The 25,136-nt window shown below is 38.1% G+C and overlaps 2 protein-coding genes across 2 annotated transcripts in view; one reads left to right on the forward strand and one right to left on the reverse strand.

Moving 5' to 3' along the window:
• Window positions 1-25,136, forward strand: part of ints8 (integrator complex subunit 8) — a 27,882-nt gene continuing 2,746 nt past the window's right edge. The window contains exons 1-23 of the mRNA XM_055017600.1: window positions 1-158; window positions 2,684-2,822; window positions 2,919-3,093; window positions 4,428-4,568; window positions 5,051-5,122; window positions 5,268-5,319; window positions 5,835-6,014; window positions 6,108-6,215; window positions 6,312-6,464; window positions 7,728-7,828; window positions 9,275-9,416; window positions 10,369-10,439; window positions 11,491-11,666; window positions 11,749-11,879; window positions 13,377-13,487; window positions 13,582-13,786; window positions 15,063-15,184; window positions 16,605-16,789; window positions 16,888-16,921; window positions 17,019-17,078; window positions 17,572-17,633; window positions 19,110-19,228; window positions 19,507-19,610. Of these exons, the coding sequence (XP_054873575.1) occupies window positions 2,690-2,822; window positions 2,919-3,093; window positions 4,428-4,568; window positions 5,051-5,122; window positions 5,268-5,319; window positions 5,835-6,014; window positions 6,108-6,215; window positions 6,312-6,464; window positions 7,728-7,828; window positions 9,275-9,416; window positions 10,369-10,439; window positions 11,491-11,666; window positions 11,749-11,879; window positions 13,377-13,487; window positions 13,582-13,786; window positions 15,063-15,184; window positions 16,605-16,789; window positions 16,888-16,921; window positions 17,019-17,078; window positions 17,572-17,633; window positions 19,110-19,228; window positions 19,507-19,610 (2,637 nt within the window). The 5' untranslated portion in view covers window positions 1-158; window positions 2,684-2,689. The remainder of the gene's footprint in view (window positions 159-2,683; window positions 2,823-2,918; window positions 3,094-4,427; window positions 4,569-5,050; window positions 5,123-5,267; window positions 5,320-5,834; window positions 6,015-6,107; window positions 6,216-6,311; window positions 6,465-7,727; window positions 7,829-9,274; window positions 9,417-10,368; window positions 10,440-11,490; window positions 11,667-11,748; window positions 11,880-13,376; window positions 13,488-13,581; window positions 13,787-15,062; window positions 15,185-16,604; window positions 16,790-16,887; window positions 16,922-17,018; window positions 17,079-17,571; window positions 17,634-19,109; window positions 19,229-19,506; window positions 19,611-25,136) is intronic.
• On the reverse strand, window positions 19,802-22,370 carry LOC111569250 (zinc-binding protein A33-like). Its single transcript, XM_023271277.3, has one exon. It carries the CDS (start codon window positions 22,012-22,014, stop codon window positions 20,590-20,592), a length of 1,425 nt encoding a protein of 474 aa, XP_023127045.2. The 5' UTR covers window positions 22,015-22,370; the 3' UTR covers window positions 19,802-20,589.

A 25,136-nucleotide genomic window follows, 5' to 3' on the forward strand; every position in this document is an offset into this window, starting at 1 on the left:
GGCGACGGAGCGGAACCGGAATGACGGAGGAGCGATGGCGAAGCGCAGAATGAATTATGTGAGAATTAGTCGGTGTCGCTGCTCTGGCCGTTTACTCTGAGCTTTTAGAGCATTTTTAAACCTTTTTATCTTCTTCTTGTTCATTTGTTCCCGTTCAGGTAAGACAGTCGGTTCCTCCGTGTCCGGTTCAGGACGGAAACTGTAGCGAGTTAGCTTAAATGTTAGCCGGAACAGCGCTGCCTGCAAACACAACAGAGAGCGGGTGGAAGTTCGATTTATTCACAGCGGCAGCCCGAGCCGCTAACTCAGCGATACCTCTTCTGTCAAAGCGTGAGTCCCCGTCCAACTGGGAGGACCCGCGATAAATTAAAGCTGCTCATATCACAACAGAGAACTGGACAGTTATCGATGTTTAGCTAACTAGCTTATCTGACACTTTAACCTTTTAGAACTGAGTGTGAACAGTCGTTGTTTAATCAAGGTAATTTTGTCAGGAGACTTTTAGAAAATAGATTAAATGCGACCGTGTTTTCAGCATCTAAATACTGTATAGCTTCTTACCAAATATTATATCATCATCTAAATGTAAATACACTTCATGGCAAGAAATTGTCACGCATTTAAAATTTTACAAGCAGCTGCGGAATTATTAATGGCAAAATGTCACGTTTTTTTTTTTTTAAAGTAAAAGTACAACCACTAGTTGGTACATGAACATAATACACATTATCTAACGTCCTGCAGTGGTACAAGGCTTGGTAATTTAGTTTATCTTTATGGTAAAAATGTTATTTTGGGGGGTAGTTTTGCATGTTGTTGGTCATTTTGTGTGTCGTAGACTATTTGGTGTTTTCATTTTGCATGACATTAAGGGCATTTTTCATTTCTTTGTAGCTGGTTTTTGTCTCTGTGATAATTTTTCTAGCTGTTGGTATGAGGCTTGATAATTTTCTTTCTCATATAATTAAGTATTTACTTAATTTTGCATCTTTGTGGTAATTTTATATCTCTCTGGTCAATTTCAGTCTTATTGTGGTCATATTGTTTCTCTGTGGTCATTTTGTGTCATATTGTGGTCACTTTACATCTCTTTGTAGTTGTTTTGTGTCTCTGTGTGCAATTTCAGTCCTATTGTGATCATTTTGGCTCATATTGTGGTCATTTTTGCATATTTTGTAGTGTGTGTGCATCATTTTGTAGTTGCTTTGTGTGTCTTTGCAGTGTTTCTTTTTTTCTCCTTACAGTTATTTCTTCTTTTGTATATCTTTTTATACCTTATTTTAATGACTGATAAACAGTACCTTTATACTTGTAAGAGGCTCTGGTCCTGGCTGAGCTTCTGTCTGTCTGGTTGACATTCTTAGTAATCCTTGCATGATTTGATCTGCTGACCCCTGTCTGGGTTGTTTCAATGGATTATTGTTGCTGATGCATTGATGTTTAATTATTATTTTTTACTGAAAGCCTAGGTTAAAATAACCCCATTATCACAACACTACAACAGTATTTGGTCAAGTGTGACAAAACTCCCCTTGATAACATATTACTGTCCAGATTTCAGTCACCCATTTTTACAGCCACAGTAGATTCCCTTAACAAGTTTATATTGATAGTAGGGCTGCAGCTATCGATTATCTATCGATTATGACTGGCGATTAATCGAGTAATCGGATTGGTATGCGCGTTTAAGCATCAAAAGCGGACCCTGTGCAACAGAAATAATCATCCTGGTGGAACACTGCTGAACTGCTGCTACTGCAGCTGATAGAACACAAATAAGAAAATTGATCAGTTTATTAGTATTGATTACAGAGAATATTCAATCAGTAACTTTAGTTTCACTTTGATTTGGCCCCAAATTAAAATGATTTCCTTCATTATGAGACAGTATCAGACCTACATTCACTTCAATACAATATCATGTTTGAATAAATTAAGTTTGATAGTTTTATTGTGCAGCTGACTGCTATCAATAATCAGCTGCATTGATCGATTAAATAAATACATTAACACACGTTTAACAGTTTTCTACCAGCATTCCTTTCTTATATCATTTCCAATACCAGCTTTTTATCATTGTAATTTTTTATATTTTTCATTGTTCTCCATTAAAACAACCTGTTGACTGAAGCAGTGGAACACCATGGGTTCATTTTGTGCAGAAAACAAGTCAAATGATGGTTAAACTCTCCTGTTTGTTGGACAAGTTTGAAGCAGAAAGTGTGAGTGAACAAAGAAAGCTGAAAACCACCTTCATACCTGTTAACTCTGACTGAGGTTTTAGTTTTTGTCACACAAAGAAAGTCTCACTATGTTAAACTGTCTTCATAGTTCAGCCTCTGATCTGATAAACGCCGTCAACACTAGAAAAACTGCACCGGTTAAAATAGAATCGTCCCGTCAAATTTAAAATCTCCTTATAATTTATTGATTATAGGATGAAGTCTGGGTACGGACCAGTTAGTGACCTGGGGTCTAATATGTAGTCGATTAAATGAAGCCTTGATTCAGAGAATTTTGCCTCAAGGAATTCTAATAATGAAATTACTTGAATAACTCGAGGAATCGTTTCAGCCCTGATTGATAGGTAAAGGGAGTAGTAATATATCTGGTTTGTTAAGACCCTTTGGTCACAGGGATGCGTTTTAGAAATGAAACTTATTGCTCTGTCACTGTCCATCAGGGGAGGATGAGTGCTGAAGCAGCCGACCGGGTGGCTGCTGTGACCAGCAGTCGGCCCAGTACGCCTCTGCAGACGTCCTGGTTTGAGTTCCTCCTGGACGGCAGCCTGCTGGAGAAGCACCTGCAGAAATCAAACCCAGGTCAGCTCAGCGTTACTTATGACAGTTATATACGAGTAACAAAATAAAAAGTGATAAACTGGCCGTATGCATGTTGGGGCGTTTCTGTTCCATCAGACCCGACTCCGGTGCAGCTGATCGTCCAGTTCCTGGAGCAGGCGTCCAAACCGTCGGTGAACGAGCAGAATCAGGTTCAGCCTCCAGCAGACAACCGCAGGAACCGAACCCTGAAGCTGCTGGCGCTGAAGGTCGCTGCACACATGAAGTGGGACCTGGATTCACTGGAGAAAGGGTGAGTGGGGTCGTAATGTGTGTGAGGCTCTCTGAGATATAAGCCTGTGGTTGTTTCTCAGTAACTGAGTGTATAACAGTTAAACAGAAACAAATTGTTTCAACATCTAGGAGCCGTGAGTGAACTGTTATTTCATTCTAAGGTAGAGTTTTGTGATGATCGGCGTACGTCTGTCTGTTAGCAACATTACTGAAAAACAGACTAACAGATTTGGATGAAATTTTCAGGGAATGTCAGAAATGACACAAGGACCAAGTGATTAGATTTTGGCAGCTTATAGTCTGGATCCATGGATTTGTTAAAGATTTCTGTATCATTGCCAGATAGCGGCATGGCGTCACTGTAACTATGACAACAAGTGAACACTACATCAGCTGCCTGCTGATGATCACATGATTGTGATCCTACTACAAATCCACCACTGTGGACTTATCATTACTTATCCATCAGAAATGATACAAGGAACAGTTGATTAAATTGTGGGGGTGTTTCTGAGTCCCATCAATTCCCTCCGCCAGCTTCATATTTAGGTCACATGATTCAGTATCTGTACATAACGTACACATGCATAACACACACCTGTGCTCAGCTCAAGGTCATTTTGTTTGTGGGTCCATCTATATTAAATGGATACATTCTGTGTTGCCGTGATTTCTGAACATCAATAACTAATAAACAAATGGTGCGTTTGTTAAAAAAAAAAAAAAAGAAAAAAAAGGCTGCATTTCTAACAATGCTATATGGTGGAATGAACAGCCTTGGTGAAGTTCTGTGCTCTGTGAGTGCTTTTCTAGTTTTATTCTAAGCTTAAGGGGCATACTGATTATTGTTAGTGTTTGTTTTGGTTATATTGTTTTGTGATTATATTGAATAGAGGGATAGTGGGTCACATGGACATAGGCAGGAATAATTAGGCTTTTCTTTGTCTGAGGAAAAGAGAGGGGGTGAGCTGGATTGGTGTATTTTTTGTTGACGGCTGCAGTTACTTTGATTATGAGTTTGTGCACGTTATCATGAGTTGATCATCTTTTTTCTTTAACAAAAGGCAGTGTTTATTCTTTGTGAATTCTTTTGTTTGGCATGTCTGATAAACAGACCCAACCTTCAGTCCCTCAGCGGCTCTTGTTCTTCAGAGTCACTACACAACTTTCATTTAAGCTCTGAATAAACTGAGGCGTGAAGGCCTCATTTTCTATGTAGCCAAGAAAGAAAATAACACAGTGAAGATGCACAAATACAAATCTGGGATAACTATAAAACATTAAACAGCAAAGTTAGAAAAATAGCGTATGAGTAAAATCCTGTAATTATCTAACCTGCTTCTTCATTCCCAGACTGACCATCCCAGTGTTGAACATGCTGCTGAATGAGCTGCTGTGTGTCAGCAAAGTGCCTCCAGGTGTGAAACATGTGGATCTGGATCTGTCCACTCTGCCTCCAACCACCGCCATGGCAGTGATCATCTACAACCGCTGGTAGGAGAGACAAGACTCCCAGAGGACGGATTAAACTAGATAAATATTAAACTAGCAGAACAGTTTGACTACGAGTGTTTATTTACCACTGTGTGGAAGTTACCAGCTATGATAGTACATTAAAGGAGGAAAGATATCTCACATTAATCTCTTAATATTTAGTGTTGTAGCTGACCAGTATAGGTTTGTCATGGCATTTTCCGACATATAGTTCAGTGCTGGCATCTTGAAGAAACCTTAAATATCTATTTGAATACAGAAATTTGGTTGTTAGCAACAAAAACCAACAAGATTCACAAATGTGGCCCAAGTTTTTGACCTTGATTAAATCATATCATGATTTCATTAACAGTCCACACATCCATTGTACAGATTATAGTAGAAAGTCAAATCACACACTCTTGAGCCCCATAAAAAGACTTATTAGTGTTCAAGCACAGGATTAACTTGTCATTGTTAAACTTTTATTGTGTTTTTTAAAGGGCCATCAGAACCATCGTGCTGAGCAGCTTTCCAGAGAAACAAACCAAACCAGGACCTCATCAGATGAACATGTAAACATTTTCTCTTTCTTTACAAATGGCAATATGTAGGCTCAGTTGCACAGATTTATTTATCAAATAAGAGTCTACATAGATTGTATGTCGACTTTTAATGCAACGAGATACGACTGTAAACTTCTTTTGTTCCTGAATCCAGGTTAAATATCGTGCAGCAGGAGAAAGAAATGACAGAAAACATCCTGACTGTGGTGAGTGAACATGTTTTTCATACCTGCATACGCCGATAAACAATAATAAACATCTTAATTAAGGCCTGTTTATCCCTGTTTTATGTTGGTTCACTTTCTTTTTTTTAAATTCTGTTTTTTTTCATGAAGAAGTCAGTAGATACACAATATCTTACAAATTTACATTACAAGAACCAGAACCAGGGTTGTCACAGTATAACTTTTGTCATTTAAAGTCTGATCTCTATGGGCTGATGAACTCCATCCAACCATTCCAACGTTTATCAAACACATCTGTTTAGAGTCTCAGTGCAGATTATAATTTCTCCATTACAAAAATGTCATGAACCACATTGAACCAGTCTTCTATCGAGGGTGGGTCCTGACATAACCGTTTTTTGTAATGCCTTTTAGTAAGCAGAATTCTAGACGAATATGTCGTAGGGTAACCAATTGTTTGTCCAACTTCAAAGAAAAGGGACCAGTAGTTTCATGGATGTGTGTCCGTTTTTTCTCCTGTATTATTATCCCCTCAGCTGAAAGAGCAGGCGGCCGACTCCATCACCGTCCTGGAAGGCGCTCTTCAGCTGAAGAAGGATTTCTACGTTCACACTCTGAGGACTCTGGACCTGCTGGCTGCCGACGCTGCCGCTAACGGAGAAACCGAGTCCTCGACTGCCGGACTTCGTATCAGCGCTGATGACTTACACTGTCAGGTTGGTGGAGCACTAACGGTTGTCTTTCTGGGGATTAGATTGTCCTGGATGAAGTGGTTTGTGCTTCAGGAAATGTTGTATTTTGTGTTTCAGGTGCATTATGATCTGGGAGGTATTTTCTTCCAGCAAGGCTGCACCGACCAGCCAACCTATGAGAAAGCCAGAGATCACTTCAGACAGACGAAGGAGCTGCTAAAGAAGGTAGTTAGACTCGATTCCAACCACAAGAAAACCTGAAACTACTTACTTTGAGTTGCATTTCTGACCTTTCAGTGATTCGTTTATCTTGTCTTTCAGCTGGACTCAACCGTCCACGTCCACCTGGATGAGAAGCGTCTGGCTGGTTACTGGAACGCCTGCAGAGCTTTGACTGGAGACTGTGACCCCTGCGACCCCCAGACGACCCCCTACGACCAGATCAACAGCCTGATCCGAGCCCAAAACTACCAGGTAGAGAGAAAACAGGAGAACGATAAAACCAAAAGAAAGAAACTATTTCTGCTCTGCCAACTCTGACATGCCTGGAAGTTTTTATGGCATAAAATATGGATGTTTATGAAGATATATGTTAAGTTTTAGCTTGATATTGCAAATACTTTCTGAGATATAAAGTAGTAAAAACTGGCCATCTACCCACTTTTAGCAGGTTTTTCTTACATTGAAATTTGAGGCTGTTTGAACAACAATATCTTGTTAACAATTGAAGATAAAAGCCTGAATTTTTCACAGTTTTTTCTCATCAAGTCACTGATTCACAATCTGGAATATCGGACAAGTAGATCAAATAATCTCTGATTAATGATGAGACAAAATATGGAAAATCGTTGAAGCTGTCAAGAAAAGTCCCATCTTTGAGAAAGGATAAATCTGTTAATACCGAAGAAAACTTTTGTGCCAGAAAAAAAATATACATGAGAAATGCAGCACCTAAAAAGAAAAGAGATATAACTAAAATACATTACTGCAATAAAATAAGTAAACTAAAATAACACTAAACAGTAAAAAATTTTGTCTGCAACTCCACTGAGGTAATTTATAATATCACACATGAAAATGAAATATTGCACCTGAAAAATACTGTGCATTACACTGACAATATTGTGCACATGTTAACAAATACATTAATAAAGCAGAAGTAAACTAGTGATGTTTTCTGAACCACATGTAGCTGCAGGTCACAATAATATGAAACTAATGTGAAATACTTGGTTACCACAATGGAAAAGAAGGATAATTTAACTTTCTGACTGAGCAGGCATGACGAGCTGTTATCACAAAACCAATAAAAGTACACAAGAGTTCTGAAGTTAAAAAATACTTTTTATTTTTAAACCCTGCCTTGTAAAAATGTAAGCTGTTATGAAAAGACCCGTCTCTGAGATAAGATAAGACAGAACTTTATTAATCCCGAATTACATTCTGGTGCCCAAATATTGCTCAGATAAAATTTTGTAGGTATAAATCTCCTAAAAGTGGTTTGACAGGTAGATGAAAAGCATGCACTTCTGAGAAAGTTTTGACATACCAATCTAAAATTTTGCTGATTTTAAATGAGAAAGTTTGAATCAAATCAGAGATGGTCGAGCAGAAGGAACCTGACGACTTTAGATGGAAAAACCCAAAAGATTTTTACAAGATATGAGGTGCACAGCAGTAAAGTTGTGATCGTAGATGTAGAACTCGTCAATAAATTCCTCTTTGTCTCTCTTCCAGGCCGTCATCGAAGCCTTCATCAAAGACAACGTGTCCCGCAGTTTACCAAACGACTTCAGACGCTCGGTTCTCAGAGAGTTCTTGTACAAAGTCCAGCAGGGGTGAGGCCACAAAAGTATTAAAACCTGTTCACACACAGCAGTTAGACTGTAGACTTAGAAAAGTCTGTTTATTTTGTTTAGAAAGCCATTCACTGGTTGTTTTCTTTAGAGCTTTAAACTGACATCACCTTCCTCACGCAACTAAAATTTCCTCTTCCACTGATATTTGTATGAAAAATCTCAAGATGTACATGTTTTCAGTGGCTTTTGGTAGTTTTTAATGGTCTTAAGTTGTAGTATTTTATATTTATTTTATCCTAGAATTTGATCTTAGAAGCTGTGATCCTGTTTTGCCTTTTTTAGTATTTTGCAGTTTTATTTTCTTTCATAAAATGATTTTATAATTACTCCGTCAAGGAAGATGGCTTAGTTACGACGATCGGCGTACATTTGTCCATCTGTTTGTCAGTCTCTCTGTTTGTTAGCAGCACCACTCAAAAACAGACCAATGGATTTAGATGAAACTTTCAGGGAAGGTCAGAAATGAAACAAGGACCAAGTGATTAGATTTTGGTAGTGATGCAACTTTTAATCTGGATGCACGGATTTGTTAAAGATTTCTGTATCATTGCCAGATAGCAGCACAGCATCACTGTAACTATGACAACAAGTGAACACTACATCAGCTGCCTGCTGACGATCACATGATTGTGATCCTACTACAAATCCACCACTGAGAACTTATGAGGACTTATTTGTCAGAAATGATAGAAGGAACAACTGATTAAATTGTGGGGGTGTTTCTGAGTCCCATCAATTCCTGCTGCCCGCTACACATTTAGGTCACGTGATTCTGTATCCGTACATAACATACACATGTATAAAACACACCTGTGTTCAGTACAAGGTCATTGTGTTTGTGGGTACATCTATATTAAATGGCCACATTCTATGCTGCTGTGATTTCTGATCATCAATAACTAATAAACAAATGATGCATTTCTGACAATGCCATATGGGGGAATGAGCAGCCTTGGTGGAGGACTGCGCTCTGAGTGCTTTTCTAGTTTTTCATGTCGTCTTCCTTTTGCGCATTTTTTGTTGCTGCCTGACTGATAACATTTGCAGCACTCAGATTGCTTTAAACATGTTACATAAATGAATTTGCTTTGATAAATGTGTAATAATTTACACAGCGATGAACCTTTATTTAGTTTTCAGTATCATCAAATGTGTTTCCTCCAGTGTTGCTTCTGTCTCTCAGCACAAACTCCTGTTAGAGCTCTTTTATATCATTCTGCAAACATAAATCTCTCCATGTGTCGCTCTTATTTGATAAATAAATTGAGCCTCACACACGCACCTGCAGACTTTTTGAGTTTGAAATTAATACTTTGCACTCAACAGTAAATAGCTTTGTTATAAACTCATATTAAAAGCATCTTGGGCACTTGTGTTGTTTAATGACAGTATTACAGCTCTACACTATGACGTGTCTCTGTGTAGGGAATCCGGTCTGGATGAAGTTTGTCATAAACTTTGTGTCTGTAACGCCGTCCGAGACGCTCTGGAGGGAGAAATCCTCAGCATTCGTTTCCAGCAGCTGCTCCTCAAACCCAGTAAACGGATGGTGGATTTCATCTTAGAGGTAATCAAGCTCAAATTATCTTAAATATTTTAATTATAGAGTCTGTACAATCCATATACCTGCTTGTGGCGATAAAGGATGAGACTAATGGTGTCGGAATTAACTGTTTTACTTCAGTAGATTTTACTAAATCAAGAATGGATTTGATCTGTAAAGACATGTTTTCTAGTAGTTAAAGTTAGAGCAACAGTAGGAGGAGGAATCAAACCCCTATTCAGGAAAAAATATTTATACCACACTGGAAATACTCCACTGCTAACTCCTGCATTCAAATTTTGACTTTAGTAAAAGCATGTAAGTAATACAAGCAAAGTTTACTCAAAATATCAAAAGAAAAAGTACTGCTTCTGCAGTAAAATGATCCCTGTCAGTGTTTTATTGTTATATGTGATGTTTTTGGGTGAATTTTATTGCAGCATTAATGTGTGTGTTGCATTTCTGTTAAAATTCAGCCCATTTTATCGACGTTATATACTATTTGGTAATTTAATTCATAGCAATGCATCATATTTTATAAGATGGTTGTAGCATTGTAGCTCAAAAACTTTAGAATACCTGAATAAAACAGCTGTTTTCAGCTTTGTGACATTTTCCAGCGAGTTCAAGATGTTTTATTATCGAGAATATTTATTTTCATGATCACCAAATTTGAAGATGCGTGGCTTTTACTGGACAGCAAGGGTTTGAAAATTGTAATCTGGAAACTAACTAGTAAACGAATGCAGTTTGGTACAATTTTTTTTTCTGAGATGTATAGGAATAGAAGTATTAACAATATTCCAGTAAGGTTTAGGTAGCTTGAATCTCATCTAAAATCAGTCGTTGAATGAATGTACTGGTACTTTCCATCCCTTGGGGGTAACATAGTTAACTGAGACCAACTTGAGTTTGTCTCAAGAAGGTAAAAATGCAAAATTATGCATTTCTGAGTTGTATTTTGTTTGTCTTGCAGGTTTGCACTCGTTCCCTGGAGAAGGATCGACCGTCCGAGACGTCCAGGAGGAACATGGCCGGTTTCATGAAGTGAGTCACAGCAAGCATTTTAACAAACATACAGGAGATTAAAGCATCAACCTGATATAAAACCATCACTGTGCTCTTAGTCTGACTCATCACATGTAGGCTGCAGGTGTCGACCTTTCATTAGCTGCTAATTTTAGACAGTTTTCTGCTTCCTTTACAATTTTTTTTTTCTGTTCCACTTCACACAAGCCTCTGTGATATCAATTTAACCCTCATGTCGTCCTGCAGGTCAGATTGACCCATTTAAAGTTTGAAAATGTGGAAAAAATTTATATTTTCACAGTGAAACTTCTGATGTCCACATTTTCAACATTTTTGGGAAATCTTTGAACCAGAACTGTTAAAAATGTTTCTTAAGAACATTCGCAAAAAAATCAACCAAAATCCAGCAAATTTCGCTGGATTTTGGTTGATTTTTTTGTGAATGTTTTTAAAGAAAATCTTAGGAGTTTTACTGATATATATGGAATCACTTTAGATATTTTTAGGATTTTTTGGAAGATTTTTACTCATTTTTGGAAAACATTTAGAAGAATTTTCTGGCCAAATTTGGGTTGATTTTTTTAAAATAAAACTTTGAAGGGAAACTTTGAAGGAATTATTGGAATTTTCTTCCTGAAGGTTTTGCAAATTTTCAGAAATTTGGGGAATTTTTTTGCTTAATTTTTGGATCTTTTTCAGACAAGGAAACAGTATTTTTTGATTCCCGTAAATGAAGACAACAGGAGGATTAAACTTTTTAACCGCCTTCGCCACCGTGGAAAAGCCAAGTAGAATCCCCCTTGGATGACATGCATTAAATCCATCTGCTGTCTTTCAGTTTGTCCATCCTTCTCGTCCACTGAGGAGTCCCAGTTCAAGTCTTTCTTCTTTCGACAAAGCCATATTTAATCAGTGGAGGCAAAAAAATGACAGTTAATGAGATTTGTTAGTGTCCAGACTTTAGGGACACCCTGTACGATACAGAATGGGTTGGCTAAGCAGATTAACATTCCCTAATTGAATTCTTTAGTCTAAGATTGTGAGGTTTCTGTTTTCTCTGGTTCTGCAGGACTCTGTGTGAAAGTCTGGAGGATTTGTCTCTGGTGTTCGTGGTTTCGTCTCATAAGCTGTTCATGGAGCTGCTGAAGGAGGAGGAGAGGAAGGTTCTGGTGGAGCAGATGAGGAAAAGATCAGCCACCATCAACCTGAGCGCCAAACCGCTGCCTTCCTTCTACGACATTCCAGGTAAAGAGTTTTCTCTCCAACCAGTGAAGCCACATGTTACTGCTCAGTCTAAAGTTGGACTTGTTTCGGTTCATCTCTGCAGCTTCAGCGAGCGTGAACATCGGACAGCTGGAGCAGCAGCTGATTCTGTCACTGGAGCCTCGAAGGATCAGACAGATCCTCATCGAACTGCATGGGATGACAGAACGGCCCTTCTGGAGGGTCAACAGCAAGGTCAGAGGTTAAACACAGCCACGCTGGGAGACTAATGCAGGCAGCTTTAATGTATCAGATTAGTATTTGACCTTTTTATATTACAATATCCATAAATAAACATCGTAATAACACTCCTGTTAGGACTAACTTACAATATATCTATATATGTCTCACTTAAATTAATACTTTGCAGAATGATGGACAGGAAAATTGTTGGAAATTTCCATGTTGAAACAGCTACAATCAAGAATCCACATTTATCACTGAATATAAAACATTACTGACACAAAAGCTATGTACAGAGGTAATACAAATAATTGCAATATATAATGTGCAAAATATACAGTACAGAAAATATGAAATGTGCAAAATGTAGAAAATACATCATGTAAAAGTAATTACATAGTATGCAAAATGACTTGTACATCTAAAATTACATAGAATAGAATAAAATAAAAACATATGGAACTGTCCAAAAATATATGTAACACATATATAGAAAAAACATTTGTATCTGTATGTTTACACAATAATTCCCTGAGAACATTAAGATTTAAACTACTCAGGTAAGTTTGTATAGTAAATGATATTGTACGGCCCTTAATCTTAATATTAATTATATAAACTTGTTTGGTACATTTGCAATATTGGTTTTATTTCTCTATTTGACAACACTTAAAATATTTTATAGAATAAATAATAATTTTTATGATAATAATATAAATACTTTATTGATCTTTTGCAGAAATTACTTTATTCCAGCAGCGAAAATCCCACTGAAGAAGTCAGATGTGACACTGAACATAAAACATGTCTGGTTACAAAAACTATTCACAGAATTACCAAAACATACTGAGGTCTTAGAGTGAGGTAATAAAAAGTATTTGGAATATTTAATGCCCAAAATATACAATACAAGCAATTATTCAGTGTGCAAAATGACTTTCATATCTACAATATCAATATAAGATAAAATGGGAAAAAAATCTAAACAAATCAGTACTATGTGTAACATCTGCTTAAAAATAATAAAAAAAATAAACTTTTTATCTGTATTATACATATATTATTCTTGTAGATGGAGTCCACCAGACTAGTTCTTATTTCTGCCTTTTAAACAGTCTGATGGCAGCTAATTTAATGAACCTACTGTAGTATGAAGTCAGGGTGGAAAATGTGACATTTACTATTAAATATAATGAAAATATCACGCTGAATTAATCTGTTTTTTATTTAACTCATATTCACTTCTTGCAGTAACTCCCTGTCTGTGCTAGAACAGTTACAGCTCTATTATTATTCGTTGCACTGTATACTTATGTTTATATTTTCCTAACATAATGTACATTCTACATTTTATTCTCATACTTTCCTACTTGTGTTTATATTTTTAAGAACTATTTAGTTTATCATATTTGTCTTATTTTAAAATTTCAATGATTTAAATGGGAGTAATAGTTTCCCCCCATTAAGTATTCCTGACTCTGAATATATCAGTGTCTGTCTGTGTTTCAGTGGGAGGTTCCTCCAGACTACATCAACGTGATCCTCGGCATCAAAGACAACTTGACCAAGGACCTGGTTTACATCCTCATGGCCAAAGGACTCCACTGCATATCAATAAAGGTCCTCAGAGCTCAGAGTAGCTAAACTGAACGCTGAATAATAATTCTGTGTTGAAATCTGAGCAGTGATCAACGTTCGTTTCCTGTTGTCTCAGGACTTCGTCCACGCTCGGCTGCTGTTCTCGGCCTGCCTGGAGCTGGTCACTGAGTTTTCCCCGAAGCTGAGGCAGGTGATGCTGAACGAGATGCTGCTGCTGGAGGTCCGAGCTCACGAGACGATGGCGGCCGAAGGCAGCAAGGAGAGACCCCCGCCAGACCTGGTCAGCAGAGTCAGAGGTTATCTGGAGATGAGGATCCACGGTGGGTGGACCATAACTCTGACGATTTACTGTACCAACTTGTACTGGCTGGTTTTATAAGGATAGACTGTTGGCTGTAGTTGGACGTCTACATTAATCTGATGCACAAACACAACCGTTCAAGAGTTTGGGGTCACTTAGAAATGTCCTTATATTTGAAGAAAAGCATTTTTATTTCAATGAAGATAGCATTAAATGAATGATAAATCCAGTGTAGACATTGTTAATGTGGTAAATGACTATTGTAGCTGGAAACAGCTGATTTTTAATGGAATATCTCCATAGAGGTACAGAGGAACATTTCCAGCAACCATCACTCCTGTGTTCTAATGCTACATTGTGTTAGCTAATGGTGTTGAAAGGCTCATTGATGATTAGAAAACCCTTGTGCAGTTATGTTAGCACATGGAGAAAAGTGGGAGTTTTCATGGAAAACATGAAATTGTCTGAGTGACCCCAAACTTTTGAATGGTAGTTGTTTAGTAGGACTAAATTGCTGTAGATTCTGGGTCAATTAGATCTTTTTTCATTCCATTTTTAATTGAATAACCACAATAAACCCCTCAGCTTCCTTCACTCTTGCAGAAAACCTCTACCTCCTTGATAAATTTCAAGTTTTTTTGGATATTTTACTGTGAAATTTAGCCAATAGTGTCACAAGAAGACTGTATTTATGTGGCAATCCCAGTCAGTTTCCAACACTTTCTATTCTGTACAACATTCTCATTAAACTACAAACTATAAGTTGTGTTTTTCTTGTTTTTGTCAGTCTTCTTGGCGCTAAGTTAGACTGATCTAAATGGCATAGTCTGGTCTAAAATGTCTGATGTGTTCCACTGTGGGGTTGAACATTTAGACTCTGGTGCTGCAAGATTCTAAATATTTGTTAAAAGAACATATTAAAATACTTCTGCAGTGGATAAAGGGTTTATTTATAGAGTTTAAAGTCCAAACGTGTGAAAATCGCCGTGTAAAATCTGTTTACTGACCTGAAATGGTGCAAACATGATATTGTTCATAAATAAAGCAGGAAAAAGTCTCAATGTGATTCTGTTTTTCTAGATAATACACCCTTCCATAGCATTAAAGTTAATTAATCAATCCTATGTATGTGCTTGACAACTGAATATCATTTCTGCATTCAGGCTGTTCCTTAATGTCACATGAACCTTGTTTTAAAGCTCCAACATGTTGTACTTTGGCTCCGCAAGCTCCAAATGACGGCATGGCTCAGTTTCTGGAGGTTTACTAACCTGAATCCTGGTCTTTGTCTCCAGATCTTCCTTTACGTCAGGTGGTTGGAGAAGAATGTGTCGCCTTCATGTTGAACTGGAGGGAGAACGATTATCTGACTCTGCAGGTTCCTCCGTCTCTGGTCATGAACAACCCATACATCAAGGTAACACGACGCCATTTTTAAACACTTTCGAGCATTTTAGTTCCTCTATGAAGAGCCTGTTATGCTCTCTTACACCATGCTTGAGTAGCTATCTGTGTTTTATGTTTACAGATTGTTAGCATACAAGAAAGCAAGAGAACTTTTTTATTGCATGTTTGCATGTTGTCCCTGTGCCTGGAAAGGATAAATGTAAATAAGCAAGACAGGTTAACTTAAACATCTTTCTTATTATTTAATAACCCTAAATAATCCTTTAACCCTCGGTTTCACAGAGCTTAGAGCTTCACTGTTCATCGTGTCTCACAGGTGCTTAAATCTGTCGTCACTATTTCAGTTATTTCAGATCTTTACTTTCTGTTTTAGTTTCAAAAATACTGATACATTACAGTCCTGGGAGACCGACGTCAAAAGCTTTTCCTCCTCTGCAGGTTTAAAGATGGAATTATTTATTGTTCATGTTTGCCATGGGAACTAATTTAAAGTAACACACTATCGGGTGGTTTAGAGGTTTTCTGTTGAAATTTTGAAAGAAACTGACACAAATTTCTTTATGTTTTCTGTTCACTTAAATTCAGCTCCTCCTAAAATAAGACGATGTTCAAAGTCAGAAATATAACAGATAGTTTTGTAGTAATAAGTTCTGTGACTATTAAATTAAACATTCATCTTCTATTATGCAAGATAAGACTGAAATAGTGTTTAGTTTTAGATAAGATAGGGATTTTTTTTTCCAGATTTTTCCAGATTTGTTTTAATGAATTTTTTAGGAGTTTGAATATAACACAAATAACTTGTGCTTGAAATGATTGAAAATGACATTATATCAGAAAAAAAGTTAATAAATAAAATAAATAAAATAGACTGTATTTGGAATAAAAACTGCTAAAAATCATATCTTTTAACTTTATACAATATGCAAATTAACTAATTTTACAAAAGCGATTGTCTTTTTTCTTTTCAGATGGCATGAATTACCTAAAAATCTCGTTGTAAGAAGAAATAATAAAATGTTTGTTACAGTAATTTACTCCTGTATGTTCAATACTCATCAAATCCTGTACATTTATAAATTAGCTGCAGCAGTAAAGTTGATTTGTTTAGATGCAAATCAGTCCAGTAATTGACCCAAAACAGCAAAAATTTGAACATTAACACGGGAAATTTAGTTTTCGTACATCTTTTTTTAAACCATTAAAGGTTATTTATTATTTTTTGCTTTTAATCAGGATGAAATTATAGAGAAAACAGACACTGAACAAATATCAAGATCTGAATTCTTGAGCCTCATTTTATTCACATTTTTATTTAGTTCAACATATTTGGAGACTCTAAGATCATCATTAGAGTAAAAACAACATTCTTCACTTTGACGTACTTTGTTTTTCTTTTATAAATTCATCTTTCTGTTCCTTCCCGGCAGCTCGGTCAGCTGCTGGCTTCAACATGCAAAGAGCTTCCTGGTCCTAAGGAGAGTCGTCGAACAGCCAAGGAGCTCTGGGACGTTGTGGTTCAGATCTGCAGCGTTTCCATCCAACACAAGAGGAACAGCGACGGCCGAGTGGGTTTAATCAAGCAGAGGGAGTCGTCCATGGGCATCCTGCAGCGGTACGATGCAAACATCACTTTTTACAATCACTACAACACAATAATATGATGAATATACAACCGAATTCTGCTTTGTTTTCATCGTCTCAACCATTTAGGAGCAAATTCATCACATTTGTCAAGAAACTCAGAGTAAGTATTGGTGCTTAAACACTCAATGTGGGAATATGAAACACATTTAAATTAGCTAAAGCTGCTAATATGATGAGTTTTATCTTGTTTCTTTCAGGAGCCGCTGGTGCTGACGACACTCATCTCCCTGTTTGTGAGGCTCCACAGCATCGTGAGGGTGAGTCTTTAATGGATCTAATCAGTACACGGTAGAATATGGAGAACAAAAAGGACTCCTATGTGCTCCACTGAGGCCCAAGCAAGAGCAAAAACTGTTGTGATGGAAGTGGAGTTGTTGCTGCATCTTTACTGCCCATACTACCAATTCCTACTTCTGCACTTTGTATTTATTTCTAAAACACAGAGAGATTAATTCTGTTGCAAATTTGCTGTGACAATAAAAGATATTCTAAACAGCACAAAAAGTAAGGGAATTTGTGTTTGGTAGATTATTTCTTTGTTGCAACGATGCTTCTTGGTCCACAAACGCATGTTCTTTACAAATGTGGCACCATTTAAAAGGGAACTAAACAGTCCTTCCAATGGTGTAAGATTAATTACCAAGAAGCAGCGTAGTTGCAACAAAGAAATAATCTACCAAACACAAATTTCCTTACTTTCTGTGCTGTGCTTACTTGACTTCTTGTTTTGTGGTTTTTCTTCGTCTTCAGGATGACATTGTGAATGAAGTGACGGCTGAACATCTCTCCATCTGGCCGTCTACTCTCCCCAAGTGAGAACTACTTTTATATTTTATCTGTTAATGAAACCACTGAGTGACTTTATTTATACTGCATCTTTCATACAAACATGCAGCCCAAAGCGCAATAAAACAGCATGGTGCTTGTAGAATCATAAACTATGAGCAGAGTACCAGCTTTACACCAACTCCTCCGTTAGATAAAAGAAAAAAAGGTGTTTTATTTAATGTGCTTTCCGTTGTACAAAAGTAAACGTGGTACGTACATGTTTTAACCCAAAATGATGACGATTGTGGATGAGTTCGGTGCATCTTTTGGAATGCAAAATCCAATATCACTCAAGTTTTATAGCTTTTAGTTTCATTAGCAGTGAAAGTTCTACCTTAGATTAGATTCTTTATTGTCATTGTATAAACATATAATGACATTTTAGGTGCACCGTGCTCAATGAATATATTAAAAATAGAAGTGGTGTCCAAATATTCGGATCTCTAAATTAATATTTGGATACCACCACAACGACCAAATATTTGGATATTTGGTTTTTTGGGTCCAGCCCTAGTTCACTTGTTGTCATAGTTACAGTGATGCTGTGCTGCTATCTCACAACGATACAGAAATCTTTAACAAATCCATGGATCCAGACTATAAGCTGCATCACTGCCAGAATCTAATCACTTGGTCCTTGTGTCATTTCTGACCTTCCCTGAAAATGTCATCCAAACCTGTTAGTCTGTTTTTGAGCAACGTCGTGCACAGACGAACAGATTAGCAGACAAATGTACACTGATTGTTACATACCTCTGCAACGTTCCTTGGCGGAGAAATAAATAGCACACATTAAGCAACACGCATCCAGTGTGACACACTGCAGATGACTTGGGTTGAGAGGAAGGTTTACTGACATCAGGAGAAGTGACACCAACAGAGCAGCAGTTCATGCCAGCATCAGCTCTGATGATGATCCTCTGATCTTCAGGTGTATTTTGTAGCTGGGAGAAGGTCAGATTTAGACTAGAGACCAACATGGAGACAACTCGTCTGCTTAGTCACATCAGAATAGACGATATCCAATCTTAACCAGAGCAGAGAGTCCTGGCATATCTTCCTCCTACAGCATCTATCTGTAGGAAGATAATTTAGGATGATGTCAGCTAACCGCTGCAAGGAAATACCTTAGAAAGTCATTTTTTCCTTCACAGTAATTTAATTATTATTCATGAATATGAGTGAGAAGTTCATCTGGTGTTGTAATTTTCAGCTCTCAGTAGCTTTCTAACTGAATCTCTGAAGTTTAGTTTCAGGTATCAGCCTCATTTTACTGTTTAATGAAGCTTCTGAGGCTGTTTCACAATAAAACTCTTCCACTAGCACCGGAAATGCAGGTTTTCTTGTCTGAAATATGAAGCGGTAATCAGAGCTGATCGTTCAGGTTTGTCTTTCTGAGCGGTTCTGATGTGACACTGAATGGAAAAAACACCCTAAAAGTGAGGTTTTGTGTTGATCAGCATCCAGGCGGTGGACGTGGAGGCCGTGGCCGTGACGGTCAAAGAGCTGGTGTCTTACGCCTTAACTCTGAACCCAAACAACCAGTCGTGGCTCATCACACAGGCTGACATCTACTTTGGTAAGAAGCACCTCTGACTCAGGAAATACACTTTTCCCCCAAATATGAATCAGATTCTACTTTTTAAAAATGCCTGAATGTGTTCAAGGCAGACTTTGAATTCTCCCGACAGTAAAAGGTTGGGTTTTTGTTGTTCAAATTAACATAAATGACTGAATTAAAGTTGCCTTTTAACAGTTTATAGCGGATATCTGTCACTTCTTTGCTCCAGAAAACAAGCTGTGAAGGTGTTTGTGACCATATTTATTGAGTATTTCCTCTGTTTTGTCTCTTTGCAGTGACTAACCAGTACTCTGCAGCTCTGAACCTTTACCTCCAGGCTGGAGCTGTTTGTTCAGACTTCTTCACCAAAGCTGTTCCTCCTGACGTCTACACCGACCAGGTAGAAGAACAGGCTACTGTCACTATCATGTTAAAGCTCATCAACACACCCTGTACAGTTTTTAGGGCTACATCCACACTCATTTTCAATTTAAAACACATCATTTCTGCTACTTTTACACCTACTGGTCATGCTATTCTGACATTTTAGTACCTGAAAGAGGACATTTTAGGAGCTCTGTGGACCCTGTTTTAGTTTAAAATCTCATAGTTTGCATTTTAATCTGTACAGACAGAAAATTTCACATCGTTGTCACTCCAAACACAGAGGTTTCTTGTCTTACTTGTCATGATAGCCATTCTTCCTACATAGTATTTTCTAAAACAAAACAACCAACATCTTAAATCCCAGTGTATAAATATGGATTTTGTTTTTTTTTTTACTATTTTCTAGACCCCACTTTATAGGTATAAACCTTAATTTAGAGAAGAATTGTCGTGTAGAAAAAACAGCTAGAATTTCAGGTTTTTGTCTTTAATAGTTCCTTAAAATACTAGAATCAAATACAGCCTTAAATTTCAGTGTGTACTAGAAGTAGAAACAGTTAGATTTAAAATGTTCTGTGATGCTAAACAACAAATCAGTTCCACTGTAGAACAAAACAACAAGAGAATGAAAGCTGTTTGATTCACTGATCCTCTGACTGTAAAATGTAAATAAATCACATTAAAACATTTTCAAGACTAGAACACCTCAACAATAAATGAAGACATCTCACAAACTTACAAACATGACTCAAACAACCAGAATCAAAGTATTTTATATAAATGATAAACCAAGATTAAACATTTTTCACTTTTAAACTGATGATATTTCAGTGTTTAAAAGATCTTTAACTTCTCTGGATTATCGGTTCTTTACCCTGCTTCTCCAATTTAATTTAAACAGACACTGAAAAGTATATACAATCTAGTTTCAGTGAAATACTTTTTATAGTTGTTGGGTAAGGGTTTGGAAAATGTATTAACTTTCCTGATCATCACAGGGAAATCTCAGTGTGACAGATTTTAATATCAGTAGTTTTGGCATCACCAGACTGTCCAATATTAAAATATGGGAAGAGTTTCTCAGTAAAAGTGTCTCTGTAAGTGCAGATGGGAGTCATGTCTTCAGGGTCGTAGAAGGAAACTTCCCCGCTGTCATAGTCCAGCTGGACTCTGATCCTCTGGAGATTCTTCCTCACTCTGACAGTCTGACCATCACCATCAGTGTATTTCCCACTGCGATGCAGCAAACACAATAATCCAGATTTTGGTGAAGCAGATTTTTCATTCTTGTCAGCTGACTGTTTAACCAAACCTATAATCCAGAGAGGATGATCTCCCACCTCCACCTCCCAGCTGTGTTTCCCTGAGCTGAAGCCCTCAGAGCCCAGAACAGTGACTTGATAAGTGTATCTCTCTAGATTATCAGGAAGTTGCTGCTTTGTGCCTCCATATCTCACACTGGTCAGATCATCAGACACATAGAGACGGAGGTTTGCAGTGTTTGGGTCCAGAATGACAGGACTGAAGTGGACCTTCTCCTTCATCTTCTCCCAGACTCTGAAGGACAGGTTGCCCAGATGTTTGGCCACATCTATCAGAGCTCCTGAGAGCAGCTGTGGGTCTGACAGTGAGTTCTGGGCTCTGGCTCTGGTCTGAGTGTCTTTATAACCTCTGAGGAACGACACGTTGTGTTTCTGCAGCTCTTCTTCAACAGCAGAGATGCTGTCTGACAGAGAGGAGATCTGCTCCTGAATGCTCTTCATCTCTCTGCTGATAGTCTTCCTCTTCTGCTCCTCTTCCTCCCTCAGAGCTGCCAGTCTGGACTCCTCTTCCTCTTTCAGGAACTGGTGGAGCTTGTTGAACTCTGCTCTGATCTGCCTCTCTGTGGACAACAGCTGCTCTTTGGAGTGTTGATTCACTTTGTTGTACGTTTCCTCCATTTGTTTGTATTTGTTCCTCTTGTCCTGCAGAGACTTTAAGTCAGATTTCAGCTTTTCCTTCAGTTCAATGACTGCTTGTTCTATAGGAACCACTTTGTGATTCTGGTGGAGAGAAAACTCACAGACAGGACAAATAGCTCTGTCTTCATCTGTACAGAACAATCTAGGTTCTTCTGGATGTTTACTACACACCAGCTCCACTTTCTTTTCTACTTTTTCTGCATCACATGATCCAGTTTTCTGTCTCCCAGCAAAGGAATCAGCCAGTTCCTTCAGTGTAAAGTTTACTGCTAGCTTGTCTTTCGAGGATTTTCTTTTGCAAATGGGACAGTTTTTGTTTTCAGCTTGTTCCCAGAATTTTTGCAGGCAGCTTGAACAGAAACTGTGGTTGCAGCTCAGAGACACAGGATCTCTGAAAGTCTCTGAACACACATGGCAACTCAGGAAACTTTCTAAAAGAGCAGTGTTCTCAGCCATTTTGACCAATTTCCAAATTTCTTTTCAATAACAAGACTCACCAAAACACAGTCCCTTTGACTTCCAGTCCTCCTAGTTAGTGTTCTTCTGAACAGATCCCACAGTTTCATGTAATGGCGTCTGTTCTCTGATCAGGAAAGTAAACTTCGTTTCCTTGTCTTGTGGGTGGAGCTGGTTTCAATAAAACTTCCAGTTAACTGTGTCTCCACAAGTTGGTGGTGTTTGAATGAATTATCCTTGAACAGTCAGACTCACCAAACACCGGTGTTGTAGAATTGCAGTTTACAGTCTTTCCAGTTCATGTTTTCTTTAGATATTCCGCAAAGGCGTTTCACCTCCAATAATGACAAAGTGAACTTTCAGTTTCATTTCACTTCCTTTTAACTAAATGATCAACAGCTGATGTCTCATTTTCTCACCAGCAGAGGGTGCCATTTGACTTATGAAATACACTGGCTGTCCAAAAAAAAGTTGCCACCTGGATTTAACCAAACAAATACATAAGAGCCTTCCACTGGATAATTACTGCAGTGATGAATACGTTCCAACTGCAACAACTTATTTAACTCTAGCTGATGCAGTGAGGAGGTTCTCATTTCTTATACAACCATGTAGGAAGACATGTCCTGTGGTCATGGAAAGGATGTTAATCTGTCTCAGAAGGGTCAAATTATTGGCCTGCATCAAGCAAAGAAAACAACTAAGGAGATTTCTGAAACTACTAAAATTAGGTTTAGAACCATCCAACGCATTAATAAAACCTGAAGGATAGTGGAGAACCATCATCTTCCAGGAATGAATGTGGTCGGAACAAACTCTTGGATGATCCTGATCAAAGATCACTTAAACGTTTGGTGAAATCATATCATAGGAAATCAACAGTAGAACTCACGACTATGTTCAACAGTGAGAGTAAGAGCATTTCCACACACAATGTGTGGGGAACTGAAGGGATGGGACTAAACAGCTGTAGCTCTAAGAAAACCACTGATCCGTGAGGCTAATCAGGAAAAAAGAATTCAATTTGCTATGGAGCATAAAGATTGGACTCTGGAGCAATGGAAGAAGGTCATGTGGTCTGATGAGTCCAGATTTACCCTGTTCCAGAGTGATGGTGGCATCAGGGTAAGAAGAGAGGCAGATGAAGTGATGAACTCATCATGTCTAGTTCCTACCAGTCTGTGGAGGTTAGAGTTATGATCTGGGGTTGGTCAGGTTCACCAACATTATGTTCCCAAAGAATGAGGTCAGCTGACTACCTGAAGATACTGAATGACCAGATCTTTACATCAGTGGAGTTTTTCTTCCCTAAAGATTGTTCCCTCAAGATAAGGAGTTTTTGGTACCTAAAGGCATGGTCATGTTCCAAGACAACAATGCCAAGATTCATGGGGCTCATATTGTGAATGAGTGGTTCAGAGAACATGAGACGTCATTTTCACACATGGATTGTCCTCCATAGAGTCCAGTTCTCAGCCCTACTGAGAATCTTTGGGATGTTCTGGAGAAGACTTTGTGCAACGGTCCGACTCTCCCATCATCAATATACACACGTTGACAAAATTGTTGGTACTCCTCGGTTAATGAAAGAAAAACCCACGATGGTCACAGAAATAATTTGAATCTGACAAAAGTAATAATAAATAAAAAATCTATGAAAATTAACCAATGAAAACCAGACATTACTTTTGAACTGTGGTTTAACAGAATTATTTTAAAAAATAAACTCATGAAACAGGCCTGAACGAAAATGATGGTACCCCTAGAAAAGACTGAAAATAATGTGACCATAGGGACATGTTCAATCAAGGTGTGTCCTCTAATTAGCATCACAGGTGTCTACAAACTTGTAATCAGTCAGTCGGCCTATTTATAGGGTTACAGTAGTCACTGTGCTGTTTGGTGACATGGTGTGTACCACACTAAACATGGACCAGAGGAAGCCAAGGAGAGAGTTGTCTCAGGAGATTAGAAAGAAAATTATAGACAAGCATGTTAAAGGTAAAGGCTGTAAGACCATCTCCAAGCAGCTTGATGTTCCTGTGACTACAGTTGCACATATTATTCAGAAATTTAAGATCCATGGGACTGTAGCAAACCTCCCTGGATGTGGCTGCAGGAGGAAAATTGATGACAAATGGAAGAGACGGATAATAGGAATGGTAACAAAAGATCCCAGAACAACCTGTAAAGACATTAAAGATGAACTCCAAGGTCAAGCTACATCAGTGTCAGATCACACCATCCATCATTGTTTGAGCCAAAGTGGACTTCATGGGAGATGACCAAGGAGGACACCATTGTTGAAAACAAATCCTAAAAAAGCCAGACTGGAATTTAACAAACTGCATGTTGACAAGCCACAAAGCTTCTGGGAGAATGTCCTATGGACAGAGGAGACAAAACTGGAACTTTTTGGCACATCAGCTCTATGTTCACAGATGCAGAAATGAAGCATATGAAGAAAAGAACACTGTCCCTACTGTGGAACATGGAGGAGGTTCTGTTATGTTCTGGGGCTGCTTTGCTGCATCTGGTACAGGGTGTCTGGAATCTGTGCAGGTACAATGAAATCTCATGACTATCAAGGTATTCTAGAGAGAAATGTGCTGCCCAGTGTCAGAAAGCTTGGTCTCAGTCGCAGGTCATGGGTCTTTCAACAGGATAATGAGCCAAAACACACAACTAAAAACACCCAAGAATGGCTAAGAGGAAAACATTGGACTATTCTGAAGTGGCCTCTATGAGCCCTGATCTAAATCCTATTGAACATCTATGGAAGGAGCTGAAACATGGCGTCTGGAGAAGGAACCTTCAATCCTGAGACAACTGGAGCAGTCTGCTGATGAGGAGTGGACCAGAATACCTGCTGAGAGGTTTATTGTGGTTATTCAATTAAAAATAGTATGAAAAAAACCCTAATTGACCCAGAATCTACAGCAAATTAGTCCTACTAAACAACTACCGTTCAAAAGTTTGGGGTAACCCAGACAATTTCCTGTTTTCTATGAAAACTCCCACTTTTATCCATGTGCTAACAGAACTGCATAATCATCAATGAGCCTTTCAACACCATTAGCTAACACAATGTAGCATTAGAACACAGGAGTGATGGTTGCTGG

The sequence above is a fragment of the Amphiprion ocellaris genome, chromosome 15 (assembly GCF_022539595.1).
Source record: "Amphiprion ocellaris isolate individual 3 ecotype Okinawa chromosome 15, ASM2253959v1, whole genome shotgun sequence".
NCBI classification, from domain to species: Eukaryota; Metazoa; Chordata; class Actinopteri; family Pomacentridae; genus Amphiprion; species Amphiprion ocellaris.

Bases quoted from the DNA above. Each gene is read 5' to 3' on its own strand.
- LOC111569250 (XM_023271277.3), bottom strand. From the start codon at position 22,014: ATGGCTGAGAACACTGCTCTTTTAGAAAGTTTCCTGAGTTGCCATGTG.